Here is a 20,160-nt window from a genome sequence, read left to right as displayed (position 1 = left end):
GAATGTTTACGTGAATAAAAGCCTAAATTCATCATATAAAGCGATCGAGTCTCTTCAGAAAATTTGGATTAAACCACTCAATTCATTTGGATTAGTTTTACGATCTCTTTATGAACTTTTTGAAGTGTCAAAGTGGTAGTTGCGTAGCTGTCAATGTAGGGACAGAAATCTCTCAGATTTCATCAAAAAGATCTTAATTTGTGTTCCGAAAGATAAACGAAAATCTTACATGTTTGGAATGAAATGATGGTGAGTAATTAATGACAGAATTTTCATTTTTGGGTGAACTAACCCTTTAAATATCTCAGTTTGTTGAATATTTTGTGTGCTATTAATGGAAAATGTCACATTTGCATACATGCACATACGTTGTTTTGGATTAACTTTGTTTTTAGCAGACGTATCCCTACAAGAACATCTTATTCGTAAGTGTTGCAGTGCTTAACACTGTCTGATGAACTTATCTTATGAGAGCATGTGTTTATCTAACATGCTACAGCACCACTGGGCATTTTGAGGCAAAAAGCACCACAAAAAGATCTCAAAAGTACATGAATCTGCAAAATAAAATAAAAAAAAGATGAGGACACTGCACTTATTGAGTTTGTGTCATACTTAATGAAGTCTGAATCTCCCCATGAATGGAAACCAGTGTCTTCTGTGTTGCACTGCCTTGGTATTAGCAGTTGGTTGTTAACTCACTGTGCTCGCTCTAAATGGCAGACGTTTGGCTGGTGAGACTACAGCACATGAGAACTGCAGCCTGGAACTTTCTCTGCGCTGTGGGTCAGGTGACTGCATGCTGGAATCTATTCGGCTGCCGTGGCTATATACGCAGAAGAGTCCAGGGCTTCTGCCTCTGAGTCCAGCAGTGCAGCAGTGCAAAAGGCACCAGGACACACTCTAGCAGGGCTTTGGCCGAGGGTAGACCACGTGCTAAGGGAAAGGACACACGTTACACTTCGTTATCTCTCAACTACAACTTTTCCAGTAAGGTAAAAGTTTTCTTTGAAGCATTGCAAGAGGCTTGGCTTGGTGTTCTGTTCTGTCTGTTTTAGATATGGACCGCTTTGGCAGTTCTGCATTAATATTTTACATTTTTTTCTAATGTACACACTGCTAAAACAAAGCAAATGTGTGTGTTCTAGGCCAAACTGGACTGATTATGCTTCCATCCGTCAAATCCCACAATAAACTGAGCATGTGAAAAGTATATAAGGCGCCAGAAGGAATTCCCAGAAGAAAAAAATAACTTCTTATTTAATTTGTGATAGGAATAGAAATTTGTCTTCTAAAAAGGAAAAACGGAGATATGTAAAATATTCACTTCTGGGGAAGCTCCAGGAACATTTGAGCTAGAAGGAGAAACACATTTATGTATGGAATACACAGTTGAAAATTTGGACACACCTACCCATTTTTTATTACTATTTTCACGTCAAAACTGTATGAAATGACACAAATGTAGAATGGGAATTAAAAAATTATTTGCAACCAAATATATATATATATATATATTTAGCAATGTCATTAGGTACATCCTGGAATGAATTTTTAAACAGTATTGAAGTTTGCATGCATGCTGGACACTTTTTAATGAAAAATAATTTATAATATTTTGTATAAAATGTTACAATTGAAATATTAAATTAAATACATAATTATCAAGTATAATAATAATAATAATTATTATTATTAGTTTTAGTTTTGTTAAGAAATTCATGTATTATCATTAACAAACTAAACTAAAACATTTCTGTTCATTGAAATAAAGCTAAAATAAAATATTAATATAAATATTTATATTATATTTCGTTTAAAATTATAAATAAAAATAAATCAAACTTAATAGCAATATTTAAAATAATAATAAAAGCACATAAAGAAATTATTAAATATTAAACTAAAATTAACATAAAAACTAAAAATATCTGCCACATGTAGATGCAGCAAATCATGTGGATTTTGCAGGTCACATGACCCCTTCAGCACTAGGCCCTTTGTGTCTCTTAACTGCCAATGTGCTCATGTCTCATGACATCAGCTTTCCTGTAACAAACAGCCTTTTTCATCTTAGAGGATTTTCCTAAAATCCTTCATTTGATTTGCTCTCAAGAGTTAAGTGGGAATGAAACCTCCAGTCGCTCTTGTATACCGACCTGTTTAAGGCCTTTGTGGTTTTGAATTTCATAATGTTTAAAGATAAAAAAGACAATATTCTGTTTTTATAATGAATTAGAATTATAAATTAGAATAAGAATTAAGAAGTAGAGTAAGAAGTGTGGTGACAGAACTTTACAGTTTGCTGTTACACAACACACACACACACACAGACACAGAGAGAGAGAGAGAGAGAGAGAGAGAGAGAGAGAGAGAGAGAGAGAGAGAGAGAGAGAGAGTTGGTCATGGCATGCAGCCAAGCAGGCAATCTAGTGCTTTCTAAAGCAGCTGACAGCACAGGGCAGCATAATTACAGTTATTATATTTAGAGATTGACCAGTTTTTTTTTTTTTTTAATGACTGATACAGATTATTCATGTTTATTATGCATTGTCTTTTTTATTTTTATTTTTTTGACAGTATATTTTTTTAAATTTTAATAATATTTATAAAATCTAATTATTAATAATAATGCAATTACATTTATGCAAAGTTTTGAGATCATTTACTTGTTAATCTCTGTGGTACATTTGTTAAGCTTATAATGTCTGTTTCTCACTTGAGAATGAATGTTCTGTAAAAAGTTGCATAATTTATGCAAACAATGCATTAAATAGTTTAAAAGTTAAATTACCTGTAAATGCAGTCGTGTAATGGCATTTTTTTCCCCCTTGCAAACTCAATACTGTAGAACTGTTTATAAAAAAGAAAAAAATGTACACACATTTTATCATTTTATGTGTACTTTATAGCCTTGCATATACAAGAAAGTAAATATTCTTTCCCTGTTATTCTAAAAATACTTTATTCAGATACTTTACTAAAATCACCATTGGTTATCTGGTCCAGACAGGATGTCAAAAGGTCCAGCAGTGGGTATTGATTTGGGCACCACCTACTCCTGTGTGGGAATCTTCCAGCATGGAAAAGTGGAGATCATCGCCAATGACCAGGGGAACAGAACGACCCCCAGCTATGTCGCTTTCACAGACACTGAAAGACTGATCGGAGATGCAGCCAAGAACCAAGTTGCCATGAACCCCACCAACACAGTGTTCGGTAAGGCAGTCCATAACAGAATTTACCAGAACATAATGCATTTTACTTGAGAAAGAGAATGAAAGATTGACATTGACACTGACAGTGTTGACACTGACAATGTTACTATTCTCCATTAGATGGCATTGTGGTTACTATAATGCTAATACTGTAATTCAAGTGAGTCTTTGCCAGCAGAAACCAGTAGCAGTTTTTAAAACAATGCTTGTTTGTTGCCACTTTGCCTTTTACATCCATCTTTATTGGTTCAACAGACGCCAAGCGCCTGATTGGTCGACGCTTTGATGACCCAGTTGTTCAGTCTGACATGAAGCACTGGCCCTTTAAGGTGATCAATGATGGTAGCAAGCCCAAGGTGGAAGTGGAGTACAAAGGGGAGATTAAGACCTTCTACCCTGAAGAGGTGTCTTCTATGGTCCTCACTAAGATGAAGGAGATCTCTGAGGCTTACCTAGGCAAGGTGATTAGAACTATGAAAAAGCGTTTTAAATAAATGCTTTTACATCATTTACATTTAGGTTGTTACATGTTTTAGGACACTTTCTGGCCCTTTTGCTTCACATATGTGACCATAGACCACAAAACCAGTCAAAAAGGTCAATTTGATGAAATTGAGATTTATACTGAATAAATAAGCTTTCCACTGATGTATGGTTTGTTAGGATAGGGCAATATTTGGCCGAGATACAACTATTTGAAAATCTGGAATCTGAGGGTGCAAAAAAAAAAAAAAAAAAAAAAAAAAATCAAAATTTTGAGAAAATCGCCTTTAAAATTGTCCAAATGAAGTCCTTAGCAATGCATATTACTTACAAAAATATATATTTTTTAATATATTTACGGTAGGAAATATACAAAATATCTTCATGGAACATGATCTTTACTTAATATCCTAATGATTTTTGGCATAAAAGAAAAATTGATAATATTGACCCATACAATATATTGTTGGCTATTGCTACAAATATACCCGTGTGACTTATGACTGTTTTTGTGGTCCAGGGCAACATTAATGTGCATTCAAGCATACAGGAAATGGACCTAGCTAAAGAGAACATATCACTCTAGAGATCACATTGTCATTAAATTCATGAGAAAATGTGTACAACATTTGAAGCCTTTCCTTGAATTTTACTAAATGCAAACTAAAAAGAATCTTGACTTATTGATCACATATTTTAATAGGACACATCAAACCAAAACAGAGAAACCCAAGTGCTGTAGCGAAGACAGCATAAGTGCAAAGATTTGCAAACACAGCTTTATGCATCTTATCTTTTAGTGTTGCTTACAGTTAGAGTGGTTTTGAGAAATTTACCACAGATTAATATCTGATTCTACAGCACACATTTTATGTTCTGAAATGTCTAAAACATTTTGAAGTTTGAAATATACCTCGACTTTGGTTATTGCTGGTTTCCAGGAAGGATGTCAACTTGATAACAATCTTTAGTGTCAACAAGGTTGTTTTTGTGAACATGTGTTGCTTAAAAACTTGCATTTTTTACAATAACTGAAAGCATCTACTGTTTCTTCATGAACAAAATTATATTGAAAAAAGTGAACTGTAATCATAATTAATGCAAAGATTCTTTCCTTATTAATCACAAAAATCTCTCCTCCACTATTAATTTTTTTATTTTTATTTTTTTTTAATATGCATTAGCATGTATAAGCCACTTGGTTTATCAGAATCAAATCCAACATAATCCTTTACACAACCAATAAAACATCTCTGAGTGAGACATGGACTTCAGGGAGCTATGCAACTTTTGCAGAAGCCAAACTTAGTGGTTTTTATCACACTTGCTAATCACTGTGAATCTAATCACTGTGCCATTTTGAATCATGCTAATGAAGATTTGATCTTGTTATTTCAGGCAGTGTCAAATGCAGTCATTACAGTGCCTGCATACTTTAATGACTCCCAGCGTCAAGCCACCAAGGATGCTGGAACCATTTCCGGCCTTAATGTCCTTCGTATTATCAATGAACCAACAGCAGCTGCTATTGCTTATGGATTGGATAAAAAGGTATATAGACATCCTGAGCTATACTTTACATAGCTCAGGGCTTTATATATAACTTGGTACATGTGCTTAACTGGTTTGTAAAGATGTTTTGATGAAGTGTTTGTAGGCATTTTTGTTGTCCAGCCTCTCACCGATTAACTTTCGGTACAGTAAGGTTAAAGAGTTAGGAGGGTTAAACTGCTGCTTTATGGCCACAATTCACTACAGGTTGGTGGTGAGCGCAATGTCCTCATCTTTGATTTGGGTGGTGGAACATTTGACGTGTCCATTCTGACAATCGAGGATGGTATTTTTGAAGTCAAGTCTACTGCAGGTGACACCCATCTGGGTGGTGAGGACTTCGACAACCGAATGGTCAACCACTTCATTGCCGAGTTCAAGCGCAAGTTCAAGAAAGACATCACTGGCAATAAACGTGCAGTCCGTCGCCTACGGACAGCATGTGAGCGGGCCAAGCGTACCCTTTCCTCCAGCACGCAAGCCAGCATTGAGATCGACTCTCTGTTTGAAGGTTCTGACTTCTACACTTCCATTACCAGAGCACGTTTTGAGGAGCTCAACGCTGACCTGTTCCGCGGTACGCTGGAACCGGTGGAAAAGTCATTGCGGGATGCCAAGATGGACAAGGCGCAGATCCATGACATTGTGCTGGTTGGTGGCTCCACTCGCATTCCCAAGATCCAAAAACTGCTTCAGGACTTCTTTAATGGGCGGGATCTTAACAAAAGCATCAACCCTGATGAAGCAGTAGCTTATGGAGCAGGTAAGAGGGTTAATTTCCACACTAAAAAATGCTGGGTTAAAAACAACCCAGTTTGGGTTATTTGGCAACCCAGCACTGGGTCAAAATTAGACAAACCCAGCATTGGGTTGTTTTTACCCAGCTGGCTGCACTATAGATGGACTAGTAATCACTTTTGCTTTGTGACATACTAATCTTTCCTCAAATCCCACCAAGCTGTCCAGGCAGCCATCTTAGCAGGTGACAAATCGGAGAATGTCCAAGACCTGTTGCTGTTGGACGTCACTCCTCTCTCTCTGGGCATTGAGACGGCTGGTGGTGTCATGACTGTTCTAATTAAGAGGAACACCACCATTCCCACCAAGCAAACCCAGACTTTCACCACTTACTCAGACAACCAGCCCGGTGTCCTGATCCAGGTAAATGAAAGAAATTGTTGTAGACCCATACATACTTGGTCTTCCTCCCTTTCTGAACATCCCAGGTTGGATCAGCATGAATTTTCATTTCCAAGCTGGTTTGGTACAGGTCCAGCTCACCAGCAAAGAATAATAGTCAATCAGTATGGTCTTCTAATGAAACTGCCTGGCTAGGGAAGGCTTGCTGGTAAAGCATGTTAAACAGCCTGGTGAGGGCACCAACAAACCAATGTCTAAAACATAACATGTGCTGGTGACCAGCAATGCTTGACTATTCAGGAAGGTCCTTGAAACAGTTGAGATGTTGACATCAGTTCTTCCAAAAGCCATTGAGGCGTTTGTAACCAATTGGAGTGTGTTTAGGATTTTTGATTTTCTTATCCCTAGGTATTTGAGGGAGAGAGAGCCATGACAAAGGACAACAACCTTCTTGGCAAATTTGAGTTGACAGGCATCCCTCCAGCTCCTCGTGGTGTGCCACAGATTGAAGTTACCTTCGACATTGACGCCAATGGCATTCTCAATGTGTCCGCAGTGGACAAAAGCACCGGCAAAGAGAACAAGATCACTATTACTAATGACAAAGGTAGAATAACTTGTTCTGACCTTGGATAAAGAGTTGACTTCACACTACTTCAGTGAACTCTGGAGTTTCTGGAGTTTTCACCATTAGTTTCCTGCTAATCTTTTCTGCTTCTTTCAGGTCGTTTGAGCAAGGAAGACATTGAACGTATGGTACAGGAGGCCGACCAATACAGAGCAGAGGATGAAGCTCAGAAGGAGAAGGTCACCGCCAAGAACACTTTGGAGTCCCTGGCCTTTAACATGAAGAGCACTGTGGAGGATGACAAGCTGCAGGATAAGATCAGTGCAGAGGACAAAAAAACTATTATTGACAAATGCAATGAGGTCATAGCCTGGCTAGACAGAAACCAGGTAGGTAACATCCTAAAAACTGCACAATGTACAGGTTACACTTGTTTACAGGATTAAGGCTATCCCTTTCAGTTATGTTTGTCACTGAAGGATCACCTTGAGGAAGTGAAATCCATTTGTGTAACCACCCAGAGTATTTCACCCAACAAACTGGCCTTCCCCACTGTACTTAATCCTGGGATATCAATGTTCTAAATCCTGTTTTTAACCCCAGGTAGAGAAACATTATTTAGAAGCAGAGTTAGCACCACTTTTAACCCAGGTTATGAAACCCCTCTCTGTATTGTGGTGCCAAAAGGGGACAGTTTGAAACAATGTGGTGTTAGAATGTTATGACAAGATGCTTAGCAATAGACACCCAATTGTATGCCTCATATTCAGGTGCTTTGGACAATGACAGAAACACTTTTGTATAAATAGTAGTTTCAGTGTTTGAGGGGAAAAATATTTAAATAGTGATAGAAAAACATTGGAGTGACAAAGAAATTATTCTTACATTTATAGTCTGAAACGTCCATTCAGGAAAAACTTGATGGTAGAGTCAGTAATACATAATATGAAGTTGCGAAATGCTATTGTCTTTATGTAAACAGGTCGTGTGCTGCCTTCATCCAGTTGATTACACTCACACTGCAAATATGTGAATAAAAACATTAGCCCAGTGTTTAGGAATGTACAGTGTTATAGTAATTGTAAATCCTGGGTAAATTATAAGCAGTGTGAAACACAAAACAAGATAAGCAATTTTTCTGAGGTTTAGAATGTCACAGAATTAACCATTTCAAGTATGAAAACCCTCAAAAAAGATCATTTTAAGCCAGTGTTTCCCAACCTTGCTCCTAAAGGTACACCAACAGTACACATTTTGGATGTCTCAATTGTCTAACCGATCTATTTCTGTTCTTGGAGTCTAATAATTACAATGTAAAAAATGACCGTGATTTTAACGGTAAAAGACTGTAAAAATGCTACGGTGAAGAACAGTTAACTGGTTTACAAAAAGTTTCCGTACCATATACGGTGAATAACTGTAATACATTTAACAGTACATTTAATGTAATTTTATGGTAAAATACTGTTAAATTGACAGTTTTTGGACGTGAAAAATAACAAGTCATTGTATAATTTACAGTGAAAAACCGTAAATTGACATTCCCACAATTCCCTGCGTGACACTTCACATTTGATGTATTTCTGTTAAAATAACTTCTTAGTTTTTCTTAGTTTTTTCTAATCAGTTATGTACATCTAATATTTAATATTTAATTTTTTTAAAAAATCTTGTAGATTTATGTAGCAAATGAGAATCGATAAAATTATTGACTATATTTTGAGACAAAGGTCTAATTAATGATTTTGAATTTTTTCAATAATGGAAGAATATGTAAAAGAATGGTATTTGGGGTAAAAGGTGCCCCTGCTGTTGGGACTAAAGGCACAATAATTAACATGGTAATAAATAGCTGGCCGACTTCTCCATTTGTTGACATGACATGGCTAGATTCAGATAGTAAATATCATATTTTAAGATATGTAAGAGATAACTTAATTATGTAAGAGATAACTTAAGAGATTAAGAGATAATCACCATATTTATAATGAAACCATCATATTTAAAAAACATATTAATCATATCATATAATAAAGTACCATATTTATTGTTTCTACTGTAAAGCTTTATTAAATTATCATGGGATCTCCTTCAATGCTTTCAGAATCTTTACTTTTTTAAATAATTTTGTTTCTGTATTTTTAAAATGAACATTTTAATGGCAGTATATTTATTGAATTAAATAAATTCTTTTATTTATCAGAATAAAGTATTTGTATCAATACTTTGTCCCTTTTCCCCATGCTAGTGAGCCCTTTACCCTATTTATATCATTTATATGATTTATTTTCATAGAAAAAATCTGATGCCCCATCAATGTTCAATAAAACATATATATATATATATATATATATATATATATATATATATATAAAATGTATTTATTTATTTATTTATTTTTTTACTGTAATCACATACTGTTGGAGTAGTGAAAATTTTTCATAAGGTGTGCCTCTAGCCCCATTGTACCCAACTGTTGGTGTTCCTCCAGTGACAGAGATAGGAATTAAGCAACAAATCACAAAACAAAGAGTATCTTCTTATGTCTTGTGCTACAGACCGCAGAAAAGGATGAGTACGAGCACCAACAGAAGGAGCTGGAAAAAGTGTGCAACCCCATCATCACCAAGCTCTACCAGGGCGCAGGTGGCATGCCAGGTGGAATGCCAGGTGGAATGCCTGGGGGATTTCCTGGAGGGGCAGGAAGTGGTTCCTCCTCTGGTCCTACCATTGAGGAAGTGGACTAATCTTGACACCAGAACACATATAAAAAGAAACCTGTTTTTCGTCAACTTGCTGCATCTCAAACAGGCTTCATGTCAACTAGCGTTTACTTACATTGGTCAGATGTGCCACATGAGACCAACTTATAGCTTGTGACCAAAGCAATATGGCACTTACTAAACAGCATTAGCATTGACATATTAGCCTATGTTAACATCATGTTTGCAAATCCGTAATTCTATCTGTAAGCTATCATTTAGCGTTTACAAGGTTAGTCATGCTATAATTACAACAAAATATGTAGTTAAGGTGAGGCCTTTTAACTTGTTCAGTTCTCATTATTCATAATTATTCCACAGGGATGGGTTTTTACACATCTGCTTTACAATTCATTAATTTAAGCAATCAGTGTTACCTGTATGACTCAATAAAAATAAAGCATATTATTTCCTCAATATCATGTCTCATGATTTTGTTAAATAAATCTCATGATAGAAGTAATGTGCATGGAAGAACACTTCAGAGCCTATACGACATACACAACACACTCATTTCTGCAATCAAATGCGTTCATGGATAAAGAATCATGGATAAATTAGCTCAGTTTTTTGCTTTTAGAAATGTAGGTGATGTCCCTTTGTTTTTGTTTGGCTGGCTCACCTTTTACAGTCAAAATGATGTTGCTCTTTTCCTCATATGACAGATACATTCCTGAGCTCCTCCTTACTGCATGAAAGCACCTGTATGAATTGCGAAATTTAACAGATGTTAGAGAGAATATAAAGCCGGAGAGAGACGTGATGGGAACAACAGCAAGACATTAGGCACTTGTCTCTACAACATGATCGGGATTGTCAGCTTTTTTGCTTTGGTGGCCTCCACTCTGGGTGAGTTTTTATTAGGGTAAAAAGTATTTAAATAAGGTCTGCATGAGATCACCAAATCAACTCAGCATTGCACTCTACTAAACATAACGTAATGCTTTTCTTACTGGCTTCTTTATGAACTGTGGTTATAGGTTGCGGAGTGCCTCAATATCAGCCTTTGGATAGGACTGCCAGAAGACCTAGTGGGGGAGGGGCAGCAGGTATTATTAACGGACACGATGTAATATCTGATGGAAGGGGAGCACTCCCTTGGCCCTGGCAGGTCTCTATCCAGGTAGTGTAATGAGTTTTAAATACACAATCATTGTTAACAAGCCTCTGTTTTTAATAATGGATCATTATGATGGTGGACCTCATTCTCTGTATAATGATGTACTCATGATGTTATTTATATTTGAACCAGACATCCACTGGTCAGCACTTCTGTGGTGGTTCCCTGATCAACAGTAATTGGGTCCTCACTGCTGCCCACTGTTTAGTTAAGTAAGTGTCTGTCTGTTTGTTTGTTTGTTTGTTTGTATGTTTTTAATATATATGTATTCAACTTTCCTGCTTTTCCCTGTCTCTGTCTTTCTAGGGCTAAAGTTCACAATGTTGTCCTTGGACAGAATGACCGTGGCTCCTCAACTGAACCTATTCAGTTCAGGGGAATTGCCAAGGTATCATCTTTAATGTGATTATTACATTACTTTTAAATTAGACTAAAGTTCCAAAGTTTTCAAATGTTAATAAAAGAAGTCTCTTCGAGGTTGCATTTATTTGATAAAAAAATCCAGTAAAAACAGTAACATTGTGAAATATTATTTGAGTTTAAAATAACAGATTTATATTTGAAAATATAATTTATTCCTGTGATGGCAAAGCTGAATTTTCAGCATCATTACTCCAGTCTTCAGTGTCACATGATCCTTCAGAAATCATTCTAATATTGCTGTTCTAGAAACATTTCTTATCATTAGTTTAAATGTTGTAAACATTTGCGCTTATTAAAATTTTTGTGGAAACTTCAGGATTCTTTATTGAATAGGAAGTTCAAAAATGTCTTTACTGTCACTTCTGATCAATTTAATGTGTCCTTGATGAATAAATGTATTAATTTCTTATAGGCCATCACCCATCCTGACTACAACAAACAGACCAACTTCAACAATGATGTTACACTACTGAAATTGTCCAGTCCAGTACAGATGACGCCCCGTGTCTCTCCTATATGTCTGCCTAGCTCCTCTGATAAAACCCTCCCTGGGACTGTTTGTGTGACCACTGGCTGGGGCAGAACTGCAATCACCTGTAAGTCTGCAATTCTTATCACCCGTTTCATGTACATTTTCAGTTGTGTAGCAGTTGGTCCTTGCTCAACCATTCAGACACTAACTGTCTCATATTATTCTTTTGCTTATAGGGAATCCTCGCATCCTGCAGGAGGCTAACAAGCCGATAGTGAGTCAGACTCAGTGTAAGCAAGTATTTGGTCAGACAAAAATCACTGATGCCATGATCTGTGCTGGAGCCTCTGGATCCTCGTCTTGCCAGGTATATGAATGCAGATGCACAAGCATATATTACACACAAGCTATTAATTGAAATATTTTCAAACAAAATTAAGATATGTGAAATAAATGGGTGTAAAATTGTGTGGTAATCGCTGATGTCTGTCTCTCAACTACAGGGTGATTCTGGTGGTCCTCTGGTGTGTCAGACCTCAGGTGTTTGGTATCAGGTGGGCATCGTTTCCTGGGGCAAAACAAACTGCAATATTGATGTTCCTATAGTCTATACCCGCGTCTCTTACTTTCGAAAATGGATTGACGAAACTGTTCAATTCAACTAGATTTACCCTGCAGAGGACACATAAGAAGTCTGTCATCGCTACCCTTTTTATCCCTTTTTATTCACAGTTTCTCCTATGTCTGAATGATTTCTAGTGATTAAACTTTATCTTCATACACTTTTTGTGATGCTACTGTTTTGAATTCTGGAAATACTTTGACATAATGATAATTAAATTATTAAAAGTATAACTTATGTACCTGAAATGTATCTGTTTTAATGTAATTTTAATGGACATACCTGTTTCTCAATAAATATTATATAAATCATTTTGAGTCTTCTTGGCATGTATTGAGCATTTGTGACAATACAATGACCAAATCTTGTACCAAAATAAGCATTAAGTGCTTGTCTATTGTATATAAAAGTTTTGTTTCTCCAATTAAAATATATACACCACCGTTTAAAAGTATGGGGTAAAAGAAATTAACTTTTATTCAGCATGTATTCATTAAATTGATCAAAAGTGACAGTAAAGACTTTTATAATGTTACAAAAGATTTCTCTTTCAAAGTAATGATGAACTTTTTATTCATCAAAGGATCCTGAAAAAAAATATCACTTTCAGCATTGATTATAATTAGAAATGTTTCTTGAGCAGCAAATCATTGTAAAATGTAAAATCATTAAGTGACACTGAAGACTGAATGATGCTGAAAATTCAGCTTTACCATCACAGGAATAAATTACATTTTAAAATATATTAAAATAGAAAACAATTATTTTAAATTGTAATAATATTTCACAATATTACTGTTTTTACTGTATTTTTGATCAAATAAATGCAGCCTTGGTGAGCATAAGAGACTTTTAAATGCTTGAAAAAAATCTTACCAACCCCAACTCTCTGAACTGTAGTGTATATAAAGTATATATTGACATTAAAGTAAAAAAATAAATAAATAAATAAACCAAGTGGCATCTGCAATCAAACGGTGCTAGACCTTTTCTCCATTCTGAAATGACTTAAGTTTCCATGTCTTAAGTATTTAAAAATTATTTAGTGCATTAGAATGGAGAAAAAATATTAAATCTCATTGATGCAATTGAATACATTCAGAAAACATTTGTTTTAACAAAGGTGGGCAGCCTACCCTTTTTTCCCAGTTGACCCATTTGCTCTTGTCAGTATTTCAACATACTTTTTGTCACATGACTTTACTGAGAAAGATATGAACGTTGCTGAGCTATGAGATCCTACCAGCTGCATGGAAGCACCTTGATGAATTCCCAGTTTTATCAGATGCTAAAGAGAATATAAAGCAGGAGACAGACTCAATGGGAACAACAGCAGGAAATTAAGGTACAGGTGTCCATGATGTTCTGGATCATTAGCTGTTTTGCTTTGGTGGCCTCCACTCTGGGTGAGTTTCTTGTGCTACATCTTGCAATGAGGGTGGTAGGAATCAATGTAAACGAGAATATATATGTATATATATATTTTAAAAAAGTAAAGACCCTTTCATTTTTTTATTCAGATATTTTGTTGTAAATCTAAAAGTAATGCATTACTTTACTAGTTACTTGGAAAAAGTAATCTAAAAGTAATCTAAACTCAAGTTACTTATGCTGGCCTAAAGAACAGAGAAATTTCTTGGGGTCAAAATATTATATTACCATACTCAAATTAAAAACAAATTAAGCTTGTTTATCCATGATTGTATGTTTTTGCATGTATTTATTTTCCTTTCCATAGGCTGTGGAGTGCCTTCCATTAAGCCAGTAATTAGCGGTTACAACAAAATTGTGAATGGAGAAAATGCAGTGTCCGGTTCGTGGCCCTGGCAGGTCTCTCTCCAGGTAACTATTACAAATTTTAATTATGCAATTATTGTTGCTAAGCAACTAAAGCAGGGGTGTCCAAACTCGGTCCTAAGGGGCCACCGTCCTGTAGACTCCTGTAGCTGCTAGTTGCCTCAACACACCTGCCTGGAAGTTTCTAGTTTGTCTATGACTAGCTTGTTCAGGTGTGTTTAAATGGGGTTTGAGCTAAACTCTTCAGGACTGTGGCCCTCCAGGAGCAGGATTGGACACCCCTGAACTAAAATTTATCATCCACTGAGTTATATCATGAATATTTTTTATGAATGAACCAGCAATCCAATGGCTTCCATTTCTGCGGAGGATCCCTGATCAACCAGTACTGGGTCGTCACTGCTGCTCACTGCCGTGTTCAGTAAGAACCTTTGAATCTGTTTTACATACCCTGGCTGGTTCTCTAATATCAACTTTTACATGTTTTTTTTTTTTTTCTTCCCCTCTTACCCTAGGGCTGGATATCACTATGTTATCCTTGGAGAGCATAACCGTGGCTCCAGTGCTGAATCTGTTCAAGTCAAGAGCATTGCCAAGGTATTTACTGATAATGTCCGCTTTATCAGTATCCCTTTACTTTGAGTCACTATCTACTGATTGCATTGCTGTGGTTCTATGATATGGGCATTACCTCAGAAACCACAGTATTTTGTCATTCTGCCATAGAAAAAAAGTGTTACTTACTAGTGGCGGGATTTACTTCCGTTAAACAGACTCTTTTACATATAATCACATATTAGTCCATTGCTTCACGTCTTGCTTTTTTTTCAGCTTGTAATACCACATTTTTAAAGTTGCTGTTATTTTTATTTATTTATTTATTATGCAAGTAACTGTCCCTACTATCTGACAGATACTATCAGACACTATCGTTTAAAAGTTCAGGGTCAGTATTTCAAAGAAATGTATACTTTTATTTAACAAGGATGCATTCAATTTTTCAAATGTGACATTTATAAAGTTACAAAAGATTTCTATTTCAAATAAATGTTCTTTTGATCATTCGATTAAAAAAATCCAGAAATTTTTTTTTAACATTATAATAATAAGAAGAAATGTTACCCGAGTGTCGGGTGTGTGGCTGTATTGAAGCGCACAGCGCAGGAGTATAAACAGAAAAGTATTTAATAATAAATCCAGAAACCAAACACACAGAAGATGATCAGAATCAGAGCATTACCACAACCACATCAACTATAGGTGATACCATGACAAAGGAACATACAAGGGGAACTAGATGAGCACAGGTGAATAGAATCTAATATTCAGTTATTAACCATAACCACAAACTAGAGCCTGAATGAATTACCAAGGGAACTAATATGTACAGGCAAATGGGAACAAAGCAACCAGGGAGAAAATTAAACTAAAACAGAACATATATGTTACACTGAGCACCAAATCAGCATATTAGAATGATTTCTGAAGGATTATGTGACACTGAAGACTGGAGTAATGATGCTGAAAATTCAGCTTTTACATCACTGGAATCAATTTAAAATATATTAAAATGTAAAATTAGTCATTTTAAATTGTTATTGTATATAATAAAGTTAATGTTTCCTCCCACTGTAGGCCATCACCCATCCTTACTACAACAGTCAGACCTTCAACAACGACGTCACCCTGTTGAAACTGTCCTCTCCAGCCCAGCTGACATCTCGAATCTCTCCTGTGTGTCTGGCTGCCTCCTCCACCAGCATCCCCTCTGGCACTCGTTGCGTCACTACTGGATGGGGCAGAACTGGAACCACCTGTAAATTTATCATCAACATCACTAATGTCTAAAACAATTACATTCATGACTAAAATGCCTGGATGTGCTACAATTTTCTTCTTGTTTTTACAGCAAGTCCTAATATACTGCAGCAAACTGCACTGCCCCTTCTGAGTCCAGCTCAGTGTAGGCAGTACTGGGGTCAGAGCAGAATCACAGATGCCATGATCTGTGCTGGAGCCTCTGGTGTCTCCTCTTGCCAGGTATATGAGGACAGATGCCTAAATATTTAGGCTATATATACAGTGCTTTAGTCCTGATGTGTTTATATGGGTTTGTCTGTCAACTACAGGGTGATTCTGGTGGTCCTCTGGTGTGTGAGAGTTCAGGTGTTTGGTATCAGGTGGGCATTGTGTCCTGGGGCACCAGCGACTGCAATGTTCGCACCCCAGCCGTCTACGCCCGTGTCTCATACCTCCGCCAATGGATTGACCAGATCGTCGCCTCCAACTAGAGCTCTCTGAAAATAATGCCAATAAAAATACTAAAAACACCTTATAAAGATGATGGTTAATGACTCGAGCAAATAAAATAAAACTTTACATTTTAAAAATGTAAAGTTTAAAAAAATATATATATTTTTAAAATAAAATTTTAAAGGTGATATGCAATGCAGTGTTACTAATACACAACTTTAGGGAAATAACTAAAATAGGCACTGACTAAATAACAGAAAATGCATGTACGTAACAGTGTTATGTACTGCTCCCGAGACACAAAGGCTGAGGATCCAAATGCAGTCTTTATTGAAAGGTAATCCAAAAACAGAGTCAAAAAACAGGCAAAGGTCATACACAAGTGAGCAATCCAAACAAAGATAATGTCCAAGGCATGCGCAAACAGAATAATTCAAAGAATTAGGCAGAACACAAAAAACAGAGGAATAGGAAATGCTCAGAAACGCAGTACAAACATAAACAAGATCTAGCGATGAGTGACTGTGAAGACCAGGCTTTTATAGGCAGAACTAAAGAAGGCAAAGACACAAATGAGACACAGCTGAAAACAATAATGGCAGATGAGCCCGGGCAAAAGATGATGGGAAATGAAGTCTTTGATAAATAGGTAAAATTCCTTGGTGGAGTGACCCTGGTGGCTTTCACGGGCACTCCAGCTGGTGATCATGACACAAAGTCTTTTTTGTTTGTATTGTTTATAATTCACTGCAGTTTATGTTACATGAACCATGTTAACATAACAGTACAAAATTATTCTGAAGTCGAATGGATAATGAAATTGAGACTAATGCTTATGTAGGTGTTCAGTTTCATCTAATTGTTTTGATAGTATTTGATTTTTTAGATTCAGAATATATTTCATTACAATATTACTGTAGAAATGCAGCATATTTCTGTCTTATTCAGTTTTGTATTATATTTTTGTTTTGAACTTGAAAACAGTATGTAAGCATGTGCAAATTGGCCTGTAGGTACACTGAGTTTTGGCGATTGTTGTGTTAAAGTGAGAAAAGAATTAAGGTAATTTGAAATATGTAGTCATTGAATGCATTTTGTGCCAAAGCAGTGATAAATGATCCACAGTTTAGCCCACATAGATTTATGTTGTGCTCACTGTGTGAAGAGTTTTGAGAAAGTGACCCAAGTATTGAGAAATGGGTCCTAGCGATTGTAAAAAAAAAAAAAAAAAAAAAAAACCTCTAATTGCTATGGTGCAATTTTCACAAGCAATTGGTAAATTTTCAAAACTCTTAGTACTAATATCACAACAGATCATCAAATGTCCACTTTTTTCAAACATTTCAGCATAGTTTCAATTGTGTTAGTACAATACACAACGTGTCTATAAATGTTTCATTCACAGTAACTGCCTTTCATAATGCTATTACTATCAAACTTTTCATTTTCATCTCTTTTCGTTCAGTTTAATACATTTGTCATATATTTAATCCAGCTGAACCTAATAGTTAATCAATTAATCATTTGGTACACCTATAGATTTCTATAGATATTGATTCTATAGGCATAGTTTCTATAGAACTTATTTGCAATTTCCAATATGGATAACAAATGTAATGAATGCTGTGGTAAACACTGCGTTGTGAACCAAATGTCCCAACAAGGATGGCAATACCAGTAATATTAGATCTTGTTTGGACATTTTTTTGGTCCCCATGAGGAAAACAGCTTATAAATCATACAAAATTATATTTTTATAAAATGTAAAAATGCAGAAAGTTTTCTGTGATGGGCAGGTTTAGGGGTAGGGGATAGAATATACCGTTTATACAGTTTAAAAATCATGTCTATGGAAAGTCCCTATAAAACATGGAAAACCAACGTATGTGTGTGTGTGTAACACGTATGTGTGTGCATGTGTGCGTGCGTTAAGAGATACAGAGACAGATACAGAGGGATTTGAAATTTGTGAACACAGAGCAGGACAGAGTACAAGGGAAAATAAACAGTCAATGACTGGATAACATCAGATTGATCAGAGATACATCAGAAGAAGGGAGACAGTGGCATTGTTTTATAATATAGTATACTATGTGATACTGTGAACAGAGGCATTACCATGGTAGAGACTGCCACATTATTGTAACTCACCCTTCATCTGTAAAGATCAACTACATTATAGATTCAGTCATATGGTACAGCGAGAACATTTACTATATTGGCAGCAAACTCTCTCCTCGCACAAAACCTCATGACTGTGTCATACTTCTGTAAGGAACCCCGCATCGGCCCAAAAACGGAATCCGACGGCCTGGGCGAAGGTTAACGCGTGTATGTCTTTTCAGCGCATCTGTGAAGTTCACTTAATTTCACTCGTTTAATCTGACTCCAATTTTAAATGATTATTACTCTTAGGTTGTGTTCCCAATTAGAAATTAATCATTTGTTATGTATTAATTTAGATTTTTGATTATTCTGGGTATCTCATATTTTCAATTATTCGTTCATTACAGACCCATATCACTTAGAAAAGTCACTTCGGCCAGTGAGTGTCTTTCACGATCACAAATTCGCCAGTTCTGATCTTAGTCAGAGGGTGCAAAATGACTAGCTGTGTTACAAGTGTGATCAGTTTGGAGTTTTGTACTAAGAGTTTTGAAAACGTACACCTTACTTGTGAAAATAGTACCAAAGCGAATAAAAAAAAAACACACACACACACAAAAAAAAGACCTTTAAAATAACTTTTATATATAAATATACAGTATTTTAAAATGTAATTCTGTGATCAAAGCTGATTTTCAGCATCATTACTCAAGTCTTCAGAGTCACATGATCCTTCAGAAATCACTGCCAGATATTATAGCTGCTCCAGGCGGGGCATGATTGCGGTTCTTGTTCACATCAATATCACTGCCAAGGTATCAGTCAAAGTGATTAACACAAGAAGGCCTTTGTCAGACACTTTGTTTGCCGATTGTGTTGTTGTAACTGTTATGTGATGTCTTGACCATAACTTCTGAGACCACAGGGCTCTGTGGAAAACAGATGTCACACTGAAATAAGGAACAGAGTCAGACCACATACGTGTGCGTGTGTGTGTGTGTGTGTGTGTGTGTTATACATTATATGCAGGGCTTGACATTAACACCCGCCAACCCCCCAAATGCGGGTAGATTTCAGCTGTGGCGGGCAGGGGCAGATTAAGGTGGTCAGGGGCCCCTAGGCTGCTCTTTGTGTGAGGCCCCCCACCTTAATCATTATGCTTTCTTGAAAAAATGTATTTAGTGCCATACATGGTCCACACGCAAATATTAAGGTTAACTGGCACACGCTCATCGAGACAGCCAATACTACAGTTTTTCTTCTATGTCCCTTCAACTGGTGGACCACCACAGTAAGACAATTACCACCACGTTGCATAGGTAAAATGTGAAATTGAAAATCATAAATCATATAAACCAATATATAACATAGCATAGGCGGAGGGTGAACCAACTCTAGGGTAAGGCTAGATGCGATTCCTCCATGAAAACATAGAGTCTATGTCATGAAATAGTTACGTGTCGCCTATCAGCAACCTATACACATCCCAATATAAATGCAAAAAAAATGTGATCTTCAAATTCTGAATGAATTAGGCCTATTATGGAAGCCCGTTTCCACCATTAAATAAAAAAATTTAAAACCGTAATTGCGACTTTTTATCTCAACATTGTGACTTTTTATCTTGCAATTCTGACTTTTTTTT

At 36.2% G+C, this 20,160-nt stretch overlaps 2 protein-coding genes across 7 annotated transcripts; both read left to right on the top strand.

Moving 5' to 3' along the window:
* The first annotated feature begins 737 nt into the window (after positions 1 to 737).
* hsc70 (heat shock cognate 70) lies at positions 738 to 10,139 on the top strand. Of its 4 annotated transcripts, none has more exons than XM_051864169.1 (9): positions 738 to 995; positions 3,010 to 3,219; positions 3,474 to 3,679; positions 5,100 to 5,252; positions 5,460 to 6,015; positions 6,211 to 6,413; positions 6,801 to 6,999; positions 7,117 to 7,349; positions 9,519 to 10,139. In XM_051864169.1, exons 2-9 carry the CDS (start codon positions 3,015 to 3,017, stop codon positions 9,705 to 9,707), a joined length of 1,944 nt encoding a protein of 647 aa, XP_051720129.1. In that variant the 5' UTR covers positions 738 to 995; positions 3,010 to 3,014; the 3' UTR covers positions 9,708 to 10,139. The 4 variants fall into 4 exon arrangements, with proteins under 4 accessions (XP_051720129.1, XP_051720131.1, XP_051720133.1 ...); XM_051864171.1 differs by having other exon boundaries at positions 785 to 995; positions 3,014 to 3,219; XM_051864173.1 differs by having other exon boundaries at positions 799 to 990; positions 3,014 to 3,219.
* Positions 10,140 to 10,323: 184 nt separating this feature from the next.
* LOC127496319 (chymotrypsin-like protease CTRL-1) lies at positions 10,324 to 16,495 on the top strand. 3 transcript variants are annotated; one of them, XM_051864216.1, is made up of 7 exons: positions 10,324 to 10,571; positions 10,703 to 10,845; positions 10,975 to 11,054; positions 11,149 to 11,230; positions 11,678 to 11,861; positions 11,974 to 12,104; positions 12,241 to 12,670. In XM_051864216.1, exons 1-7 carry the CDS (start codon positions 10,526 to 10,528, stop codon positions 12,400 to 12,402), a joined length of 828 nt encoding a protein of 275 aa, XP_051720176.1. In that variant the 5' UTR covers positions 10,324 to 10,525; the 3' UTR covers positions 12,403 to 12,670. The 3 variants fall into 3 exon arrangements, with proteins under 3 accessions (XP_051720176.1, XP_051720178.1, XP_051720177.1); XM_051864218.1 differs by lacking the exons at positions 10,703 to 10,845; positions 10,975 to 11,054; positions 11,149 to 11,230; ... (1 more) ...; positions 11,974 to 12,104; positions 12,241 to 12,670 and adding exons at positions 14,098 to 14,201; positions 14,498 to 14,577; positions 14,672 to 14,753; ... (1 more) ...; positions 16,066 to 16,196; positions 16,286 to 16,495 and having other exon boundaries at positions 10,330 to 10,571; XM_051864217.1 differs by lacking the exons at positions 10,324 to 10,571; positions 10,703 to 10,845; positions 10,975 to 11,054; ... (2 more) ...; positions 11,974 to 12,104; positions 12,241 to 12,670 and adding exons at positions 13,578 to 13,765; positions 14,098 to 14,201; positions 14,498 to 14,577; ... (2 more) ...; positions 16,066 to 16,196; positions 16,286 to 16,495.
* The last annotated feature ends 3,665 nt before the right edge of the window (positions 16,496 to 20,160 follow it).

Source organism: Ctenopharyngodon idella, chromosome 15 (genome assembly GCF_019924925.1).
Source record: "Ctenopharyngodon idella isolate HZGC_01 chromosome 15, HZGC01, whole genome shotgun sequence".
NCBI lineage: Eukaryota > Metazoa > Chordata > Actinopteri > Cypriniformes > Xenocyprididae > Ctenopharyngodon > Ctenopharyngodon idella.
Note: the sequence above shows the minus strand (reverse complement) of the source record. Positions and strands in the feature narration are given on the sequence as shown.